General features: G+C 34.8%; 2 protein-coding genes and 1 long non-coding RNA gene across 3 annotated transcripts; 1 reads left to right on the forward strand and 2 right to left on the reverse strand.

Moving 5' to 3' along the window:
- The first annotated feature begins 4111 nt into the window (after positions 1–4111).
- LOC133818765 (uncharacterized) lies at positions 4112–6986 on the forward strand. Its single transcript, XR_009886104.1, has 2 exons — positions 4112–4381; positions 4528–6986. It is a non-coding gene; the product is annotated as an uncharacterized LOC133818765 (long non-coding RNA).
- Positions 6987–8238: 1252 nt separating this feature from the next.
- Positions 8239–11516, reverse strand: LOC133818766 (protein farnesyltransferase/geranylgeranyltransferase type-1 subunit alpha). The gene is made up of 5 exons (XM_062251802.1): positions 11153–11516; positions 10919–11028; positions 9567–9687; positions 9289–9384; positions 8239–8829 (listed from the first exon to the last, which is right to left on the reverse strand). The coding sequence occupies exons 1-5, from the start codon at positions 11387–11389 to the stop codon at positions 8407–8409; spliced, it is 987 nt and encodes a 328-aa protein (XP_062107786.1). The 5' UTR covers positions 11390–11516; the 3' UTR covers positions 8239–8406.
- Positions 11517–15245: 3729 nt separating this feature from the next.
- On the reverse strand, positions 15246–18301 carry LOC133814965 (uncharacterized). The gene is made up of 3 exons (XM_062247866.1): positions 17899–18301; positions 16253–17767; positions 15246–16102 (listed from the first exon to the last, which is right to left on the reverse strand). The coding sequence occupies exons 1-3, from the start codon at positions 18299–18301 to the stop codon at positions 15246–15248; spliced, it is 2775 nt and encodes a 924-aa protein (XP_062103850.1).
- Positions 18302–19319: the final 1018 nt, after the last annotated feature.

The raw sequence follows: 19319 nt of genomic DNA on the forward strand, positions 1-19319 counted from the left end.
AAATTACAATAAAAAAAATAAACAGAGAAAGAAAAATGACCAGAAAACATACTGAGAGGTGTTGGGTTTGAAATTTGTGAAATCTCAGGCGACAAAGTCGGCAGAATCTCAGCCTTAAATCTGAGAAGATGATACAGCAACTCGTTTGCTGGCTGAACCGGGACTAAACCGTCTAATGGTTGAACGGAAAGAGGCCTAATCGGAAACAGACAGCTACGGAAATGGACTAATCACTAAAAAAGCTCTTTGGCAAGTTGGGACATAAAAAGCTCTCTTTTTTTCTCTGAATATGTAGAATGTGTAAAGTTGAAAATGAAATTGTCGAGGTATTTATATGGCAGGAATCCACTGTGGGATCCAACGATTCAGAATGGGGATCACAAGATTATCCCCATCCAACGGTCTCGGATGACTCAGAGGATTTAATTAGCCCAATCGAGCATCAGATCGTGGATTCGTCAATCCACAATCCACACCTACCCGATCCAATGGTCTACATTGAAAATTTTAAAGTTATCCCCATCCAACGGTCCCAGATGGTGCAGAGACATTAAACAACCCACTCGAGTACCCTATCAACTTTGCTCGTACAGATAGGACGCCTCAAAAATTACGCTAACATCCATCGGTCACTGGGACAATCAAAAGATTATTTCCAGATCTGTGAGGTGCGAGTGGTATAGACGCACCATCAACTTGAAGACCCGTGTGCAAATCATTATGGATTCGAAGGGATAGGGATCGCCCAATTGGCCCCCAAGTAAATGAACTTGTCTTCTAGGAAACAAACCGGGATAATTGGATTTGATCTGGGCAAGTGAGGCAAGTCTCCACCTTGCTGACACAGATGAAGACTTGGGGGGTAAATGTTATCCCTGTTTTCCCCTCGGGACACGTGGCATGAAGCAATGGATCCATGGGCTCCCTCAAAGAGATCCAGGCCCATCTTGAGGCCGAAGAACAGGGAAGAAGAAAGTCCTAACAACCCAATAGTCAATGAGCCCAACAATATTCGATGGGCACGACCATAACAAGGGAACCGAGACCAAGATGCAGGCCCAACTCATCTTCCCGACCCCAACCTATTGGTATCCTTCAGGATACCAATAGAGGTAGCAAGCTTGCTAGTATGGGAATAGACCTTGTCAAGAATGAACACATCCCTGGTAAGCGAACCAGGACTCCAGTAAATGAACCAAGACATTAGTAAAGGAACCTGGACCAGACATCTGGATAGGGAAAGTTTGATCTTCCCTGACGCTGACATGTCCCCAAGAAACACGGAAGTTGGTCTCCTCAACTAACCTGTAGAAGATGTTATGCACGGAACGTACGCTATTCCTAAGAAACAGTACTGCCACTACTCTGATAGATCCTATCCCCAGGATCCCCTTAGAAGCCCACGCGGACTAGTCTGAGGTTACGTATTATTGGCAGCTATAAGGCTTGGCTTTGCCCAAGCCGGCCCAATGGACCCTGATTAATATGTTTTATTAAGCCACATCCTTTGTATTATGACTCCATTAGCGAGCAAACCATGATTACGTCCCTATTGGGCCGGGATTAATCCGATCTAAGCCCATTCCACATGATTGCCTATAAATAGGACTAGTTGTGCACTATAGCGGGGATCCGAGATTTTCTCTTGTAAGCAATTACTCTGCTAAAATTTGCAGAAAACTCCATTGTTAAAAGCTCTCTAAAATCTAATACAATAGACTCGTGGACTAAGGCTCATCAACACCCCAACCACATAAAAACTTTGTTGGTTTCTCTTTGATCCTTTCTTCCTATCTCTTGTTTCTTAATATATTTCTAGTTTCCAAAAAACTCGGTAAATAGGTACGAAAAGATTAAGGTTGTAGGGAACGAATTTAAAAAATTCATAGTAAAACAAAGTTATTTTGAATATTTGGATCAAATACTGTAAGTATGGTTCACTAGTATTATGAATACATGTAATATAGATCTGAATTACTGATGTAGTAGGACATCTTAGTGGGGGTACTTTATATAAATTGGTTATACATGAACGAGACCCTATATGTTATTAATATTTATTCATATCGTTTACTTTATAAGTATTAATTAAACATGTCAATAAGATGATCATATACAAATTGATCTTAATCCTGAAGTTATTATGAACTCTTGTTTATGTCATATGAGTTCTTTAATTCACTCGTTAAGGTTTGTTAGAATGATCAGGCTGAAAACTTTTGTTTTGGAAACTCAATGATGTAAATGGTTGGGGACATAATATATAGATATGAAATCTATACATTTCCAAGAGAAATTGAATAATGGTTCTCTTAAGGAGTGGCTTTTGGAACTGAAAGGTAATTGAGCTCAAATTCATAAATCAGTTTATGAATTAACATTCACTAGTAAAGTTAATGGTACTTAAGGAAACAAGATATAATTAAAGAGGTTAAACGGTGATTAATTCCTACTTTAATTATGAACCATTAATATAGGATTGAATTGTATGTCGTGATTAAATCGATGGACACTTTTATATGGTTAAAAGTACTCAATAAATAAATTGTTATAATTACAAGAGTGCGGTCTCATAATTTTAGTGGAAAAATATTGAGATTAATAAATTAAGGTTATTATATTAAAGAGTTTTAATTAATAATCTAAATTTATTGGAGCTTGAAATTATAGGTGCATAAGTCTCTGAGATGGTTCTATCAACAATATTTAATGTAAGAGTTAACATTGGGAAGAATCAGGAAAATAACATATTTGGAATAAATTTGTTCTTCACGCTCAAATATGTAATTGATAAAAATTAATTAATTAATTATATTTTTTTTAGATAAAATGGTATTTCGAAAATAGCATTTAAATAATCTAGATAACTAATTTTGAATTAATTAGTTTTATTTATTTATATATTGTGAAAAGATATTTCTGATAATTCAAATTGGATTGGAATTTGAGATGATATTTATTCTTTGATTAATCTGATAAGATAAGTTATGAGGTTTAGATATTTTTTAATAAATAAAAATTGTTGGAACATATCCCTCAAATCAGGGATGTGTTACATGCCAACTACAGTGCGTGTAACAAGGTCCAAGAATGGGTTTTGGATATTTCTTTTATTTATTTATAATTTGAATTTTGAATTTTAAAATTTAATTAATTCTTTTATAAATTTATCACATGAAAATAGTTTTCATAAGACTTTTGACTGAGAGAGAAAAATATTGTATTATTTTTGTCTATCCTTGGAAATTGTCTCAGGCCTAATATTCTAAGATCTCATGTGTTGAGAATATCTTGTGAATCAGAAATGTTCCTACCATTACTCTACTTGGCCACACGCAACTTGAGGTGTAGAGATACATCTTGGAAGATCTTGATCTGAGTATTTCAAAGACTACTTTGGATTGGATGTTCGTTGGAGATGCAAAAAGATAGCAATGATTATTGATAGTTCTTCAACTGGTAAATCATTATCTTATTATTTCTCTGTGATTAATGTTTTGCATGTTAATGGATCCGATTATTTAAAGTTTTTTTAAATAGAACAATGTTGAAATCTCTAAGCCCAACACTCTGTGGTTTCCGCTGCGCACATGGTAAACCAATTACCAGCATGTGCCTACTCTATATAAGGGTCAAAATAAAGTTTTGGAAGGATTGATCACTCTCTCTCTACCATCTCTCTTTCTAGCTCTAAGAATCTCAAGTTTTCTCCAAGAACTCATAAAGAAAGTACTTGAGTTTGTGAGTTTAAGGCTTGTTCAATCTCAATCCTCATTTCCTTCTAGAAAAGTCCTAAAGCATCCATGGTAGTTAGGAAATAGAGTATTGGGACAGCATTAAGAAACGTGTATAAGCCTTGGTTTTGTGTTTTTGCATTGTTATAAGAATTTGCTCAAAGTGGTAGTTCTACAAGGGTTTTGAAGGTTCACCAAGGTTGAATATCATTCACCAGCTTGGGTTTGCATAATCTTTCTCAATCTTTATTTAGTCTCTGTCAATCTATTTTTTGTGTATATTCTAAATTTTGAGGTTATGTTATCTCACTCTCCCCCATTAGTAGATACCACACCTTCCATTCTGTGCATCCATCCCTTGTCCATAATGGCATTATACCCTAAATGTGCATCCACTATGATAAAATCCACCTTCATAGTCTGTTCTGTGGCTGTCACCGGTAACTCTATCGCTCCTCGAGGATACACTCGGGTGCTGCTAAAAAACAAAACTGATATGGTGGATGGTCGGATCCGAGATTATTATATGCCCATCTTCTGCAAAGCTTCTAGAAGCAGTATGTAAGCACTGCTTCCTCCATCTACAAGCACTCGCCCCAGCTGGCAATCACCCACTTGCAATCAAATTACTAGAGCATCATTATGCGGTAGACTGTCTTTCTTGAGGTCTTCTTTTGTAAAAGTTATCGATGCTGCTAGAAAGTACTTATCCTCGAGCATAATGAAATTAACCTCGTGCTGCAAATATCTCATTTTCTTACTAAATTTGTGAGGATTTTTGTCTCGATGGCAGACTTTGCAACTCCTAGTATCATCGGGATCTGGTTCAAAATTTTCTTTCCATTCAAAGTAGACGGTGCCCCGGTTTTTGTTATAGTGACCGCCATACTAGACGAGGTTGATCATGTTGCTGCGATATTGGGTGATGCTTGAGCTTTGACTGGCTTCTTGACATATTGTGTCATTCCTCCTTGGAGCATCATGTGTTGGATCTGGTTCTGTAGGGCGTGGCACTCATTGGTCACATAACCTATATCTTTATGAAATATGCAGTACATAGTTTTTTCCCTCCTCTCCACTGGTGTACTGATTTTGTTTTATTCACGCCAAATGTGCTTTGCTTTATTTTCCAAATAAATCTACTTGATGGTAGTATTGCATTCTATGAGCGGATAATTGAACGTTTGCCTCTTCTCGTGCGCTTGGGACTGCTGGCAATCAGACCTTTGCGAGAAATCTCCTCTCATTTCCGTACCTGCACCATTCCTTTGTTGAGTTTCTGCACTCAAAATGGATATTAGTGCGGCCTTCTTTGCTTCTTCTTATCGGATCTTTAGGATTCAGAAAACTCCTTCAGCTCTAATTTAGATTTCAATTAATTCCTTGGGAGGTTATAAATAAAGTTTTTCACACAAAAACAATCCTTTCTGCAGGCTCTCCTGAAATAGCCTAGTTATTTTCCTCTTATCCACATGGTTTATCTGATGAACCAATTTCATGTTTTTCTTCAGGTAATCTTTAGGATGTTCACTAATCCCCTACTTGATTGCGTACAAATCATCCATCATCTTTTGTGTCTCTATGTTACCTCCATATTGAAGCATGAACTGATCTCCCAACTCATGCAATGAGTTGATGGATTGCGGTTTAAGCTGTCTAAACCACAACAGAGCTGACCCAGTCAGGGTAGTAGAGAACACTTTGCAGCAAATCTCCTCGTTTTCAGTTTCCATGGCCATCTTCTGCTGGAATTGCAAGATATGGTCAACTAGATCTGAGTTCCCATCAAGCAGTGTAAAGTTCAGGAGAACGAAGTCTTTGGGTTTTGGTTCATTGGTGATCCAATCTGCGAACGGAGATTTGTAAATTCCTCTAATGGTCGTTGAGGCCCACTCTACGGTGCTTGGGGGTTGGCTGCCCGCCATCTTTTCGAGGACTTCTGTCAACATCTGTTCTTTCCAATCAGGGAGTACCTCCGGGTTGGGTTCCAGCCTCGTTGGCTTTTGAGGTACGGTAGCCTCCGTCTTCTTATTTCCTGATCCATCATTGTTTTCTTTGTCCTTGCCATGTAGCTCTTCGGCATCGCTTTGACCATCTTTTTCTGCTCCTTCGTTGTTGCTTTCTCCATGTTCTTCTATGTTCTGATTTGTTTGAGGGGTACCCTCGTCTTCTCTTCTGTTCTTTTTCTTTCTATTTTTGGAGTCATCTTCCTTTCTTAAGTGAGCCATTTCCTCGGTCTTCTTTTCCTGCCTTTGAGCCATTTCTGCAGCCTATTTGGTCTTGCTTTTTGGCGAGATCTGCCATGGTGCGCTCGTGTTGAGTCGTCATTTCTTTGTACGTTTCATCTGCACTCATTTGGACTATCTTCATGGACTCCATCAGCTTATGGATTTCCTGCGAGAAATTTTTTTGTGTCAATGGATCACTCGTTTACTTTTCGTCTCCTTATTTTCTTAGTGACATGGCTTTCAACTTCTTTCTTCTTGTGTTTTCAGCCTTCCTTGTAATAAAAAGGTTCAAGAAAACAACAAAATTAAGTTATGATGCTTTCCCATAGACGGCGCCAACTGTTCGGGTCAATTTTCCCGAGCATGTGGAATTTCCTAAAATGGAAACTCTGGGTGTAGTTCTCTTTCTATGCCTTCATTCTACCATTCTCTGTCTTTACCTCCCTGTTGACTTAATCAACTTACGGGAGGAGCTTCTTCTGCTATCGTTCTTTGGCAAGAACAATCTTTGGCAAGAACAATCTTTGACAAAAGCAATCTTTGACAAGAACTAGCAGTGGGTACCTGGAAGAAAACTCTTTGATCCTTAAGTCAGTTCTCACTCTATATATTGGCAGAGCAACCGTATCTTAAAGACTCAAAAGAAACTCTCATTTGCTACGAGTGAAATCAGTTATTTATAGAAAAAGAATGGAAGAAATGGTTAAGAAATACTTATTGTTGTTGGTACATGTGTCCATCCCAAGTTTCGTTTCCCACCAAATATAACCGACTTTCCCCGAGCCTATTTGGATTGATTATCTCTGTGCAGAGGCCGAAGCCTCTGTCTCTGCATGGCCTCTTGCAGGGTTTTCTTTCTCTTTGCATTTTAACGAAACACGCATTTTAATGATCCCTCTGCACACAAACAAGTACTTCTTTTCCCGCGGTTAGTCATGTGACTCATCATATTTTAACAATTACTTATTATGCAAATCACTAATCGTACTTATAAATGAGGACAAAATGCCCTCACACTTTGTTATTGGTTATTTGGTTTTGGGGCTGGTTTTGGGCAAGAACAATTTATCATTACAACAATCAACTAGTTTTATTTATGTTAGTACTTGTATTGGATAGATTCTATTAAAATATCTTAACCTCTAGTATATAGAGGCTAAGATTTTGTTCTTAGATCTTGATAATGTTGGAAAGACCACCATGCTTCATATGTTGAAAGATGACGGTAAAAGAAAAGGATATGGACTTTGAAGGATTCACCAACGAAAGTAATTGCAAATCACACTTAAAAAAAATTTTCTTTTTTTGTTGAGGTATTAATTTTCTTATTTGTTTATTTTTAAATCTTTTTATAAGAATAAAAATTATTTTCTTATTCGTCTTTTCTTTGGTCATGATTTCAATTTATTTTGTTTTTTTAGGATAAAAACGAATATATTAAATAAAGAGTCATAATACAACTAACACTAGAGGAGGTGGTGTAACTCCCAACCAAAAACTATTTGTATCCACCGACAGAGCATACTTAGCCAATGTATGAGCTTCAGTATTAGTAGACCGATAAACATGTGAAATCTGCACTCCTGGCATTTTGGATATCAGACAACAAACTATGAAACTCGGAGAAAGGAGCATGACAAGACTACAATCATTTAACCACTAATAGTGAATCGGTTTCAATATAATGAATGGGGATACGCAATCCAATCAACCATTTAAGACTATAAATCACACCATAGCCTCCATAATTTCTGGTTTAAAGCAGCCATGAAAAGGTTTGGACATAGCAGAGGGATTATTCAGCCATTTAGGCTTTGATGAATCCACCATGATTTTAGTTTTTGTGTTTAAAATTTATCTATTATTAATTTTTTATAATTATTATAGTTATTATTATTGGCCATAAAGTTATTTTTTATTATGTTTTTGTTAATCATTCATTTAATTTTGATTTACTAATATATATTTTGTTTATTTGCACTCGAGCATAACAAAATAAAATAAATCGGCTAAATTTTAGTTTCTACTTCAAAATTGTTGAACTCATTGTAGATGGTGTCCTCAATTATAATGTTAGAGTTTGAAAAATGTGGCTAACTCGTTCTCTCTCCTCACGAGTTATGTTTGGTTCATGTGTCGCTCATGGCTTCGAAAAAAAATAGGAAGGTTAGAAAGGAATTTCTTAACACACAAAAGATGACGACCGTACCGTTGTTTTTAGAGATATGTTTGCGTCAAAATTAAAAAAAAAAAAAAATTGGACACTAATTTGCAATAATAATAATAATAATAAGCCTTGACATTTTTTGTGTGTTTAGCAGTCAGTCTTATATCCAAATATAGGAAAAGAAAACATAGCCCGATGAGAAATCTTTCAAACTGTACTATAAAATGTGTAGTAATAAGATTGGATATAATTGTTCATCAGTGGAGTAAAATTATAATCAAGATGCTCGAGGAAGCTTGCTCTTGCGCCACATCCAGTAGTCAGCTCGAATCGAGTCCTCCTTTTCCAACACAGCGCACATTGTACTTGCCAAGTCAGAATCTGATTCCGGACTACCTATTGCATTGACAATGTCTCTCAACTCTTTGTTTGGTTGAAAACCATGGGAGATAAGATCCAAGAGCGTGCTCAAAGCAAAGACAATGTTGGTTTTAGTGCTCAAAACTTTCAAGCACACTGAAGAGATTTGGGGATCATTCACCCAAGACTGGTTGTCGTCTTTATAAAGCCCTCGAAGATATCTCCACGAACTCTCATTATCGGGGCGGGTTATGATGGCTTTAACAGTATATTTCACTTCAGATTCTCTCATTGCATTTAGGCCTCCCAGGATGGGAGATCTTGTAATAACAAAATATCTCTATCACACAAAAGATACACAAGATCCATTAGTCCACCAAAATGCAACTTAATATGCCCAGATCAGAATATTGAAAACTCCTAGTAATGTTAAAAATAATAGAGACTGTGTATCAACTGTAACTCGAGTTTCTATTTTGATCAACTATTGAACATACCAAATACTTCGCTATTGTAGTAGATACTGTAATAGCAAACATTTTGGGCTAATCTACACTTATGAGTATGAAGAGTATTTAGCAAAACTTACGAGCTTGATAGTAGCATTGAATAATTAATATAAAGTAAGAGTGTCTATCGTGAGGTTTCTAAATAAGCTTTACACAAGTTGTAAACCAATGTTGCAAATTTGATTGAAAAGCCACATCAAGTTCCCTATGTGTAACTCTTAACCCCTTCATAGGAAAAATCATGTGTAGCACAAAAAACTAGTTTGTCACACAATATCATTGTACTATACCTGGTTCCAAGCAGAATTATTATATATATCTTCTTCAATGAGGTCATCACAATAGTTAAGTTCGTCTTCCCACCCTCCTAGTGCCTGAAGAACCCACTGCAATTATCATATAAACAAATCAACGAACAAACCTCGAGTGGCAGTTAAAAATATGGTCAAAGCATATATCCAGTTATGTACACATAACACATGTGTAAAAGTGAACAAGTTACATCGGATAAACTTTATCTTCATCATATGTAACTTTATGCTCAATGGTAACAGTAATAAACACAAACCTGTCTATGAGACCACGCATGATAATGTTTAGCATCAAGAGAAAGTATCTTCTTGGTAAACTCAAGCTCCTTGCTTGTAGCAATAGTTCCCAATTTCTCAGCAACCCACCGTCTATGATGCCTATAAGTATCTGTCATCAGGATTAGAAGAATAAAATAACTAGAGAAAACTCCAAATGAGATTTAGGGGAGACTTTGGAACATGTTGACTATAAACTTCATTAGAAAGCACATGCTTTAACAGGAAGTCCTTAAGAAGTTAATGTCAGCAAGAACATTTCATTTCATTGTCAAGTTTTTTTGCTCACACTTACAACAGCAGAACTAAACAAAAGACCACAGGTCAATTAGGAATTCAAGACCTTGCATCCCTATAAATATAACAAAAGAAACCTAAGTCTAATGTTTACATCTAAATCTATAAAACCAAACTGTGGTCTCGTCAAAATTGGGAATTATAAGTAGACCAAAAAAAAAGGACACCAGGATAGAATGAGTATATAACAATTACTCAAAAGAACATATAAAAATCAAGCACTTTATTCATCTCACCCAACACATAATTTCTGGCTAAGGAATCCATCAACTAAAGAAAAAAGCAAGAAGCCAAATGCAAGCACACAAAATATATAAAAAAAAAAAAAAAATCCTATTGAAACATAGGCTGATGGATATTAGAAACACCAATACTTTATGTCAAGTCTGATTTGTCCAGATAGCTCAATTGAATTCGTACATCACCCTTATAGAAAGAATAAAAAAAGACTTCTTAAACTTGCATTTGTTTAAATTCTATGACCAATTAAAACAAACAAGGTTAACAAATTTCTTATTTTAGTAACATCCATATACCATCAGAGATTCTCATCTTTTTATTTATTTACTATAAAAACCCTTTTAGTTTCTGAGCATAACTCTCATTTCAAGCTCAGGTAGGAATACACAGACAATAACTTATTTTGAACAGCTGAATATTGATATTCTTAAATTCGTTCAATGGATTTATTTTAGGATCAAGTTATATAAAGGCATAATATGAAAAAGAAAAGAGTCAGCAACTTAAATCAAGAAAAAAATTGCAAACGGGCTCCAAATACTGTGTAAGTTAAGAAATGAGAAATAGTCAGCCCAAAGTTAGAATCTTCTATATTCAATCTTCGATGGTTCCATTCCCTTCCCATTACTTGTTCTCACGAGTTCTAAATTTTTCAAATAGTTCAAAGGAGGAAATTTCCAAAATAAAGGATAATCGATACTATGAAACAAGATTTTGTTTCTTAGGCAAGATTGGTATTACTGAATTCTCATGTGTTCGGATCTAACAGCTAAAAGAAATAACGAGTAGAGCTCACCACAACTGATAATTCTTGGAGTTACTCTTGGCAATAGCATCAGTGAAATCCAATTCGGTGTGTAAATCAAAGTTGAGAGCCTCAAGAATTAGACGCCTCCATTGCCATACCTACAAACATCAATTCCAAAAAGAAAAGAAAATCTCAACTTCAGTTTCCGTGAGACACTTGGCCCTGATGTTCTTGGCAACCAAACAATAAAAAAAGAAAAATAAATAATGAGGGAATACGAACAGTGTAGTTGCCGGGGTTAAGTAAGATGGCTTCGGAGGTGAGACGGAGGGCTCGAGGGGAGCGCTCATCGGCATGGAAGAGGGCTCGAAAATAGTCCATGGTCTCAGTGAACTGGTCCTTGTAGGCTATGGGAACGACTGGGTTTGGACCGTCGTTTTGTGGGATGGGAGTGACGTCGGACCACTCTGGCCGCTGCCTCAGAGGGATCCATGGCTGCTTCTCTTCGTCGGATTCCATCGTTACTCAAACAAGCTACAGATCTACGCTAACGCGTATTCCTCTTCCTCTTACTCTTCCTCTCTTCCTCTTCTAACCGGGTCCTATATCAGTTTCCTACTTTTGTTTTTCTTTATTTGGGAATATTTGCGGCAAAAGTTAATCAAATTAGAAGTTCTAGCACTTAATTACTTAAAGATATTTTTTTATCTTTACACGTTTTGTTGCGGCGGTTAATTTTAACTGTTAAGAGTGAAAGTAATTAATTTAATATATATATGCCTCAAAAGTAGCAAATTATGAGATATACTATTTGGTCCACTTAATAGCAAAATAAACCACTACAACAAAATATAGATGAATAACTTAGGTAGAGAAATTTGGGTATTTATGCATAGTATAGGTTCATATATCCAAAAAAAATATCATCATTTACCAACATTCCAAAATAATACTACTATTTATTTGGTTTCCAAAAATATTTTTTGCATTTTTTTAGCCTCCATCTCTATTCTCTCTCTTTCGAGTCACCATTGGATTCTCTCGAGAGTCATGACAGTCACCACCAAATTTCTTTGAAAAACGTCATCAACTTTAGCATCCTCCTCCCTTTTTTTTTCTTCTCTCTTTCTTCTTCTCTCTTAAAGTATCCATGGAGACTAAAATAAAATGTCTCATGATAGTTTTTGATAATATAAAACTTAAACTCACTAAAAGTTCGATTATGACACTAATTTATGCATTTCAAATAGATCTCTGCATGATTTTATGGTTTTCTATTTTGTAATTTTTTTTCACAATTTTTTAGATCTGAAACGTAAAAACTTACAGAAAACTCAATATATATCAATACACATCGATGTACCTCGATGTCCAACTCAATGGACCCTTAAAAATCATGATTTTCATTAAAAAAAAATCATCTATCTCAACACACCTCGATGTCACCTCGACATGCCTCGACACACCTCGATGCAATTCATAAAAAGTGCATAATTTTTTACTTGGATGTCCGTTTAAGGTGATTTTTTTTTAATCTGAGGTTTTTTTTTTTTTTGTGATCTACACGTCTTAAATGTGTACACACATATTTGGGGAGTTGAAAGCTTGAAAGCACACCCAACTTTGAAAATATATGGGTATTGGTTTGTACTTTGGGATGTTTTCAAGCTTTCAACTTCCCAAATGTATGTGTACACATCTTAGATGTGTAGATCAAAAAAAATACCCAAATTAAAAAAAAATACCTCAAACGGACACCCAAGTGAAAAGTTATGCACTTTCTATGAATTGCAACGAGGTGTATCGATGCATGTCGAGGTGGTATCGAGGCATATGGTTTTTTTCATGAAAATTATGATTTTTAAGAGCCCATCGAGCTAGGTATCGAGGCATATTGAGGTGTATTGAGGTATATCATAAAAATCATGATTTTCATGAAAACACAATTTGCCTCGATGCCACCTCGACATGCCTTGACATGCTTCGACACACCTCGATGCAACTTGATGCAATTCATAGAAAGAGGTGTTCGTTTGAGGTGATTTGTTTTTTGAATTTAAGTATTTTTTTGTGATCTACATATCTAAGATGTGTATACACACATTTGAAAAGTTAAAAGCTTGAAAACATCTCAAAGTTCAAAATAATACCCATATATTTTCAAAGTTGGGTATGTCTTCAAGCTTTAAACTTCCCAAATGTGTGTACATATCTCTGGCGTGTAGATCACAAAAAAATACCCAAATTTAAAAAAAAAAAATCACCTCAAACGGACACTCGAGTGAAAAGTTATGCACTTTGTATGAATTGCATCAAGGTGTGTCGAGGCATGTCGAGGTGGCATCAAGGTGTGTCGAGGCAGATGTTTTTTTTTCATGAAAATCATGATTTTTAAGGGTCCATCGAACTGGGCATCAAGGTGTATCGAGGTATATCGAATTTTTTGCAAGCTTTTACGTTTCAGATATAAAAAATTGTGAAAAAAAATTTAAAAAAAAAAAAAAAAACGTGCACAGATTTATTCAAAATGCATAAATTAGTGTCTTAATTGAACTTTTAGTAGGTTTAAGTTTTATATCATTAAAATTATCATCGGGTATTTTATTTTAGTCTCTATGGATACTTTAAGAAAGAGGAAGAAAGAGAGAATAAAAAAAGGGAAGAGGATGCCAAAGTTAGGGACGTTTTTTCAAAAAAAAATTGGTGGTGATGATAGTTTTGTGGTAGCTGTCATGACTCTCTAAAAAATTAAAGGGTGACTCCAAAAAGGAGAGAAGAGAGATGGAGGCTAAAAAAATGAAAATTATTTTGGAATTTTGGTAAATGATAATATTTTTTTAGATATATGAACCTACATTATGCATAAATACCTAAATGTCCCCTTAAGTACTTAAATATTAAAAGTTAATAATTTGAGTAATTTTACGATAAATATCTCTTTTATTTATTAAAACAATTGTTTTTCTCATCATCATATTTCCTTTACAAATGATTTGTTTCAGGGTTTTTTTAATGTAATAGGAGAGAAAAAATTACACCATATGTTAAATTCTAAATTTCTTTAAAAAAATATTTAACTTAATTTTTTAACACTTATAAAACATCAATATTTATTTTTCAATTTTAGTTCTATCTAATTTAGTTTACTTTTTTTTTTGACAAATTACTTTTTTTTTAAATTGAACATATAGTATTTTCTAAAAAAATAAGTATTATATATTTTTTTGACAAAAAGTAATATATTTTTTAACATTAACTATTTTTTTAAAAACTTGAAAAAAAAAATCAATTGGTGAAATAATCTGCGTGTGTTTTTTTTTTAATTGAAACACCAACTACATAAGAAGACAGGTCGTAATTTTTTTGTAAAAAAAATTATTCATATTATAAACTTAAACTAGGCAATATAACTGCGCCTCGCGCGGTGTTTATATTAATTAGTATTATAATTATTTTTTGGAAAATAAGATTTTGGTTTTTTTTTTGTAAAAATTTTAAGTTTTATATATATATATTTAGAATTTATAACTTAAGGAGTTGTTAACATTTTCACTAAATGAGTAACATAGAATGAATCATGACCTTTTGATATTTGAGAATCATTTATATGTTTATATATATATATATTTGTTGATTCATTTTAGACTAACAATGAATATTATATTTAGTAAATAAATAAAAGAGTTAATGTAATTCACGATTTGGGGAAAAAAATCATATTTAGTATTATTTTGATTAGATAAGTTGTGAAACAAATAAGGTAAGGAATAATATTGAAATTAGTTAATACTCATATTTTTTTTACTATTATGTTTGTGTAATGAAGTTGATATTGTAATTTACAATAATATAAACACATGTAGCTTCAAAATATATATATTGCTAAAGATAGAATTAAACTATGTACAATAGCAAGAATGGAGAATTTATTTTATTGAAACCAGTAAAATTTATACCTTATAAGGTAAGAATTTGAAGGACATGAATAAGGATACTATATCATTTTCTAGAATAAATAGATTTTTTATGAGTGGATATTTTGAAATACGTCTTTGTAAACAATATTTTTAATTAAGGTTGGGTCTCCCACCTCATCATCAGCATTTAGTATGATCAATCATTCTCTTGTAGTAACTCGGGACACAGCAACATATAATTGACCGTGGGTGAATACTTGCTTAGGGAGGTACAAGCCAACATGTTTAAGAGATTGTCCTTGGCTTTTGTTGATTGTCATGGCAAAACATGGTGCCAAGGGAAGTTGTCGTCTATTAAGCTTGAATGGCCATCTTGATTCATTGGGAGACATGATAATTCTTGGAATTGTGACATTTTCACCAATATTTGTTCCAGAAATGATGTCGCCTCTAATGGACTATTTACCAAGATGCCTGATAATCAATCTTGTGCCATTGCATAGGCCTTCTGTTTGATTTAGATTTCTAAGGAGCATTACAGGAGCACCTTCCTTAAGTCGCATCTCATGATTAGGGATGCCATTAAATTTCAAACCATGCAAAAATTCAGCTGGATACAAAAGATCTTCATCATTTGTCTTTACACTTGCTTTGCATATACTGTCTGAGCTAAAATATGTTCTCCCTTCACCTGGTATAATATTCATAATCATCTCATTTAGTTCATAGACCATTTTATTTTTTGGTGTTAATATTGCTCTTTCTGTCAAATATGTAGGATCGTTGTACTTTTGTAAAAGTGATGGGTAGATAACTTTAATTATGGATTTCATTGGATCTTGAGATGGATTTATGGTGATATCAGAAGGAAGCTTAATTAATTGTCTATCAATGTCATCATATAATGAACCATCTCCAATCTGCAACATCCATTTGTCAAAAGAAACTATTTTAGCAGCCTCAAAACCAGTCAAGCTTCCATTATATAGCCTCATATTTTGGTTGAGCTCATATATTTTGAAAAATGGCCACAAATATGACGAGTTAAGAGAAGCATCAACAATATCAGCTCTTGTACCTTTTGGGACAACTGGTAATATTTGTCGGAAATCACCACCACACACTATTGTAAGTCCTCCAAAAGGTTTGTTAGAGCTATTTTCAAACCTTGTTCTTAGAATATCTCTTAAAGTCTTATCCAAAGCTTCAAAGCTGAACTTATTTGCCATAGGTGCTTCATCCCAAATAATCAAAGAAGTTTTCATAAGAAGTCCAGCTAGTATGGTGCCTTGTCGAATTTCACAAGTCGACTCTGCTGTAACATTCAAGGGAATATGAAATCGTGAATGAGTTGTCCTACCATTAGGCAATAACAAAGCAGCTATGCCTGAAGTTGCTACAGGCAAGACTATTTTTTATTGTGATCTGAGCTTTGCAGTTATTGTATTCCAGAAAAATGGTTTACCAGTACCACCATGTCCATTGATAAAAAATAAATTGCCTTGTTCATTCTCTACTGAATGTACTATTGCTTTATAAGCTGATTTTTGGAAAGGATTTAGAGCAGCAAATGATTTCTCATGCAATATCTTTAATTGATCTCGGTCATAATCAAGCTCTTCATTAACCAATCTATTACCCGAGTCTCTTATCAAAGATGGATTAGGCAGGGGCATTCCATCTATATCTTTCAAACTTTTTCCCATCTTCAGCATGATACTTTCAATCTCGAACAATGTGTATGCTTCAACTTGTTGTTCAGTTAACTTAAGATCATTCATTATAAATCTCTTCCTTTGTAATGAAGTTATGTCTTCTGACAATGCAATATAATTAGATTTCCAAAGTTGTGATGCATTAGAATTCTGACAGTGAATGAGTATCGTGACGAAAAGATGTCTTAATTCTTTTCCAGTTGCCCATATTGCAGCTTCAGTCAAGCAATCTATCCACTCTTTATCATCGTCTAACAATCCCAAAGCATAGCATGCGCCTTTAAAATTAGGATATGTCACCCCATTTATTGTTCTAATACTTTCATAAGAAGTGCTCCCTTTGACAAAATTTAACAACATTCTCAAATAGAAGCGTTCTCCAATCAAAGGATGCGCGAAGTAAATTCTTCCAATTGCCAATCCATTTTTTCTCCTAGTCCATGTTTTCTCCTTTGAATTCCAAACCCAACTTATAGGGAAATCCGAATAAGTTAGCTCTAGTGCATCATCATAATTCTTGTTTGCCTCCAACCATTGAGTGAACTTTGTTTTTTCTATTCCAGGTATGCAAACAACATTTTCAACACATTTGTTTTCTTCGAATATTACTGTGTGCTCTCCAGGTAAATGGAATGGTAATCCTTCAACTGCTGGGTGTCTGTAATGTATGTCAAATTGGAATATTCTCCAGCAAGCTTCAGTTGCCGAGATATATCTGCAATCCAAATATGTTTTTATCTCATCTATTTCTTTGGCAGTGTCAATAGATTCCATTGTTGCAGTAGTTCTGTCAAACCCTTTATGAACATATTTGAAAAGGTATTTGACTGATCTAGAGTAATTGCAAACCTCGACATTAATATGTGCATCAAATTTGACAACCAAATTCCTGTGATAAGGGACTACATATCGATTATCTAAAATGACACTTTTCTTTTCGACATGAATACCTGTATTTCTCCTTTTGTAGACTGGAAAGCCATCTGTGTCGATGGTGATTTGATCATTGAATTTTTTTGGAAAATGTTTTGTGCACCTATCTTGCATCATACATGGAGAGTTTGAATTAAGTTTTCCACAAGGTCCATGAATCATAAATTTATTGACGGCATTATAACCATCAGGATCAACATTTAAGTCCGGGATTTCCGCGCTTATTATATTATCAATATGGTCTGCTGAAGGATTTTTCAATGTCGAATGCAAGAAAAGTAGTATGTGTGCATGAGGTAGTCCTCTTTTTTGGAACTCAATTGTGTATATACCTGCGACAACATAAATAAAAACTTAAAATTTAGAAATTTTGGTGGGAATTGTGAAATTATTGTTGGTAAAAACATTTTTTATAAACAATTGAGTTGAGTTCGTTGTGGATACAAATGTGAAATAAACTTACATGCGATTATCTTTCCAAACGGTTGTTCTTTTTTCAGATCGTGCATTAGTTGGAATAACTTTATCTCAAATACTCTGCATATGATATCGACCCTATTGTTATCATCTTTTTGGCCTATTAAATGGATCATATCATTTATTTCTGGCCACTTTGGATTGCAAGTGAAAGTAAGAAATAAATCAGGATATCCTGCCCATTTACAAATTGCCATAGCATCTTGATAATTTTGTACTCTATATCGTGGTCCCCCAGTGTGTGACGAAGGCAAAATAATTGATTTCCCCACTTTTGAGCAATCTGAATCACCACGATGAATAGCGTCCATTAAACCAGAAAAAAGGTCTGATCTGAGTTTTTTTTGGTTATTTCGTATCCAACGAAATCTTTCTTCTTCAATTGCCATGTAAGAATCAACTATATATTGTTGCAGTAGTCTACCAGATCGAAGAAGAGTATGACCCTCATTTAATCTTTACTGCAACCTAAAGCAATAATGTTGCCTCATTGTCAACTTTTGCCTTTTAAAAGAGCTTTCAGTTACGTCTCTCAAAGGTATGCCAAGTCTATATCCATCTTCACCATAAAGGTGTATTAATGGGTACGTCATAGACATGAAACTTGGATGCAGATCTGTGATTCTCTGAATTCCTTTAGTTCGGTGCTCCACAATAACGTCACGTTCGAAGTTCGCTTCACTAAAATCACCAACTATTAAGCATGCTACTTCAGATGATGTTGGCATATTGTATTGACGACCATCTGTTGTCCTGCTACTTAGGAGGCGTAAACGAAACGTAGATTCTGGTTGTGCTTTGAATCTATCCCTTGCCATTCTAAAGGATTTGACCAAATTATTATGCTGATCCAACATTTGAGATAATTCATGAACGATTTCGTGTTCAATCTCTGTCTTCCTCCCATGTCTTAGTAGTGTATCCATTCGGTTTCCTATCTCATTTTCAGTATCATATATATATAGTTGAGCAAACTGTGGTTTTTTCCCAACTTCTGGCAACAAAGAACCAATGTGATGATAATTCTGACCACTCATCCGAAAAATATAAGGACCTGCTGATTGATTGATAGACGTATCAACTCGGCCACCCATTGATGTGAATGCAAACATAGGGGTGAACATTTGACCCGAAAAACCCGCAAACCTGCCCGACCCGCAACCCGAAAACCCATTTTTTGGGAAAACCCGTCGAAATCGAGTGAAATCCGACCCGAACCCGACAAAAGTTGGGTCAGGTTCGGGTTTGAAAATTTGTTAGCCTCGGGTTCGGGTTCAAACCCGAAATCCGAAAAACAAAAAATGGTATTTTCGAAAAAAATGGTATTTTTGAAAAAAAGTGTAAAAATGGTATTTTTGAACATTTTAGCTTTTCGGCCCAAAACCCAATAGGCTCAGCCCAACCCAA

The sequence above is a fragment of the Humulus lupulus genome, chromosome 2 (genome assembly GCF_963169125.1).
Source record: "Humulus lupulus chromosome 2, drHumLupu1.1, whole genome shotgun sequence".
In the NCBI taxonomy this organism is placed as follows: Eukaryota; Viridiplantae; Streptophyta; class Magnoliopsida; order Rosales; family Cannabaceae; genus Humulus; species Humulus lupulus.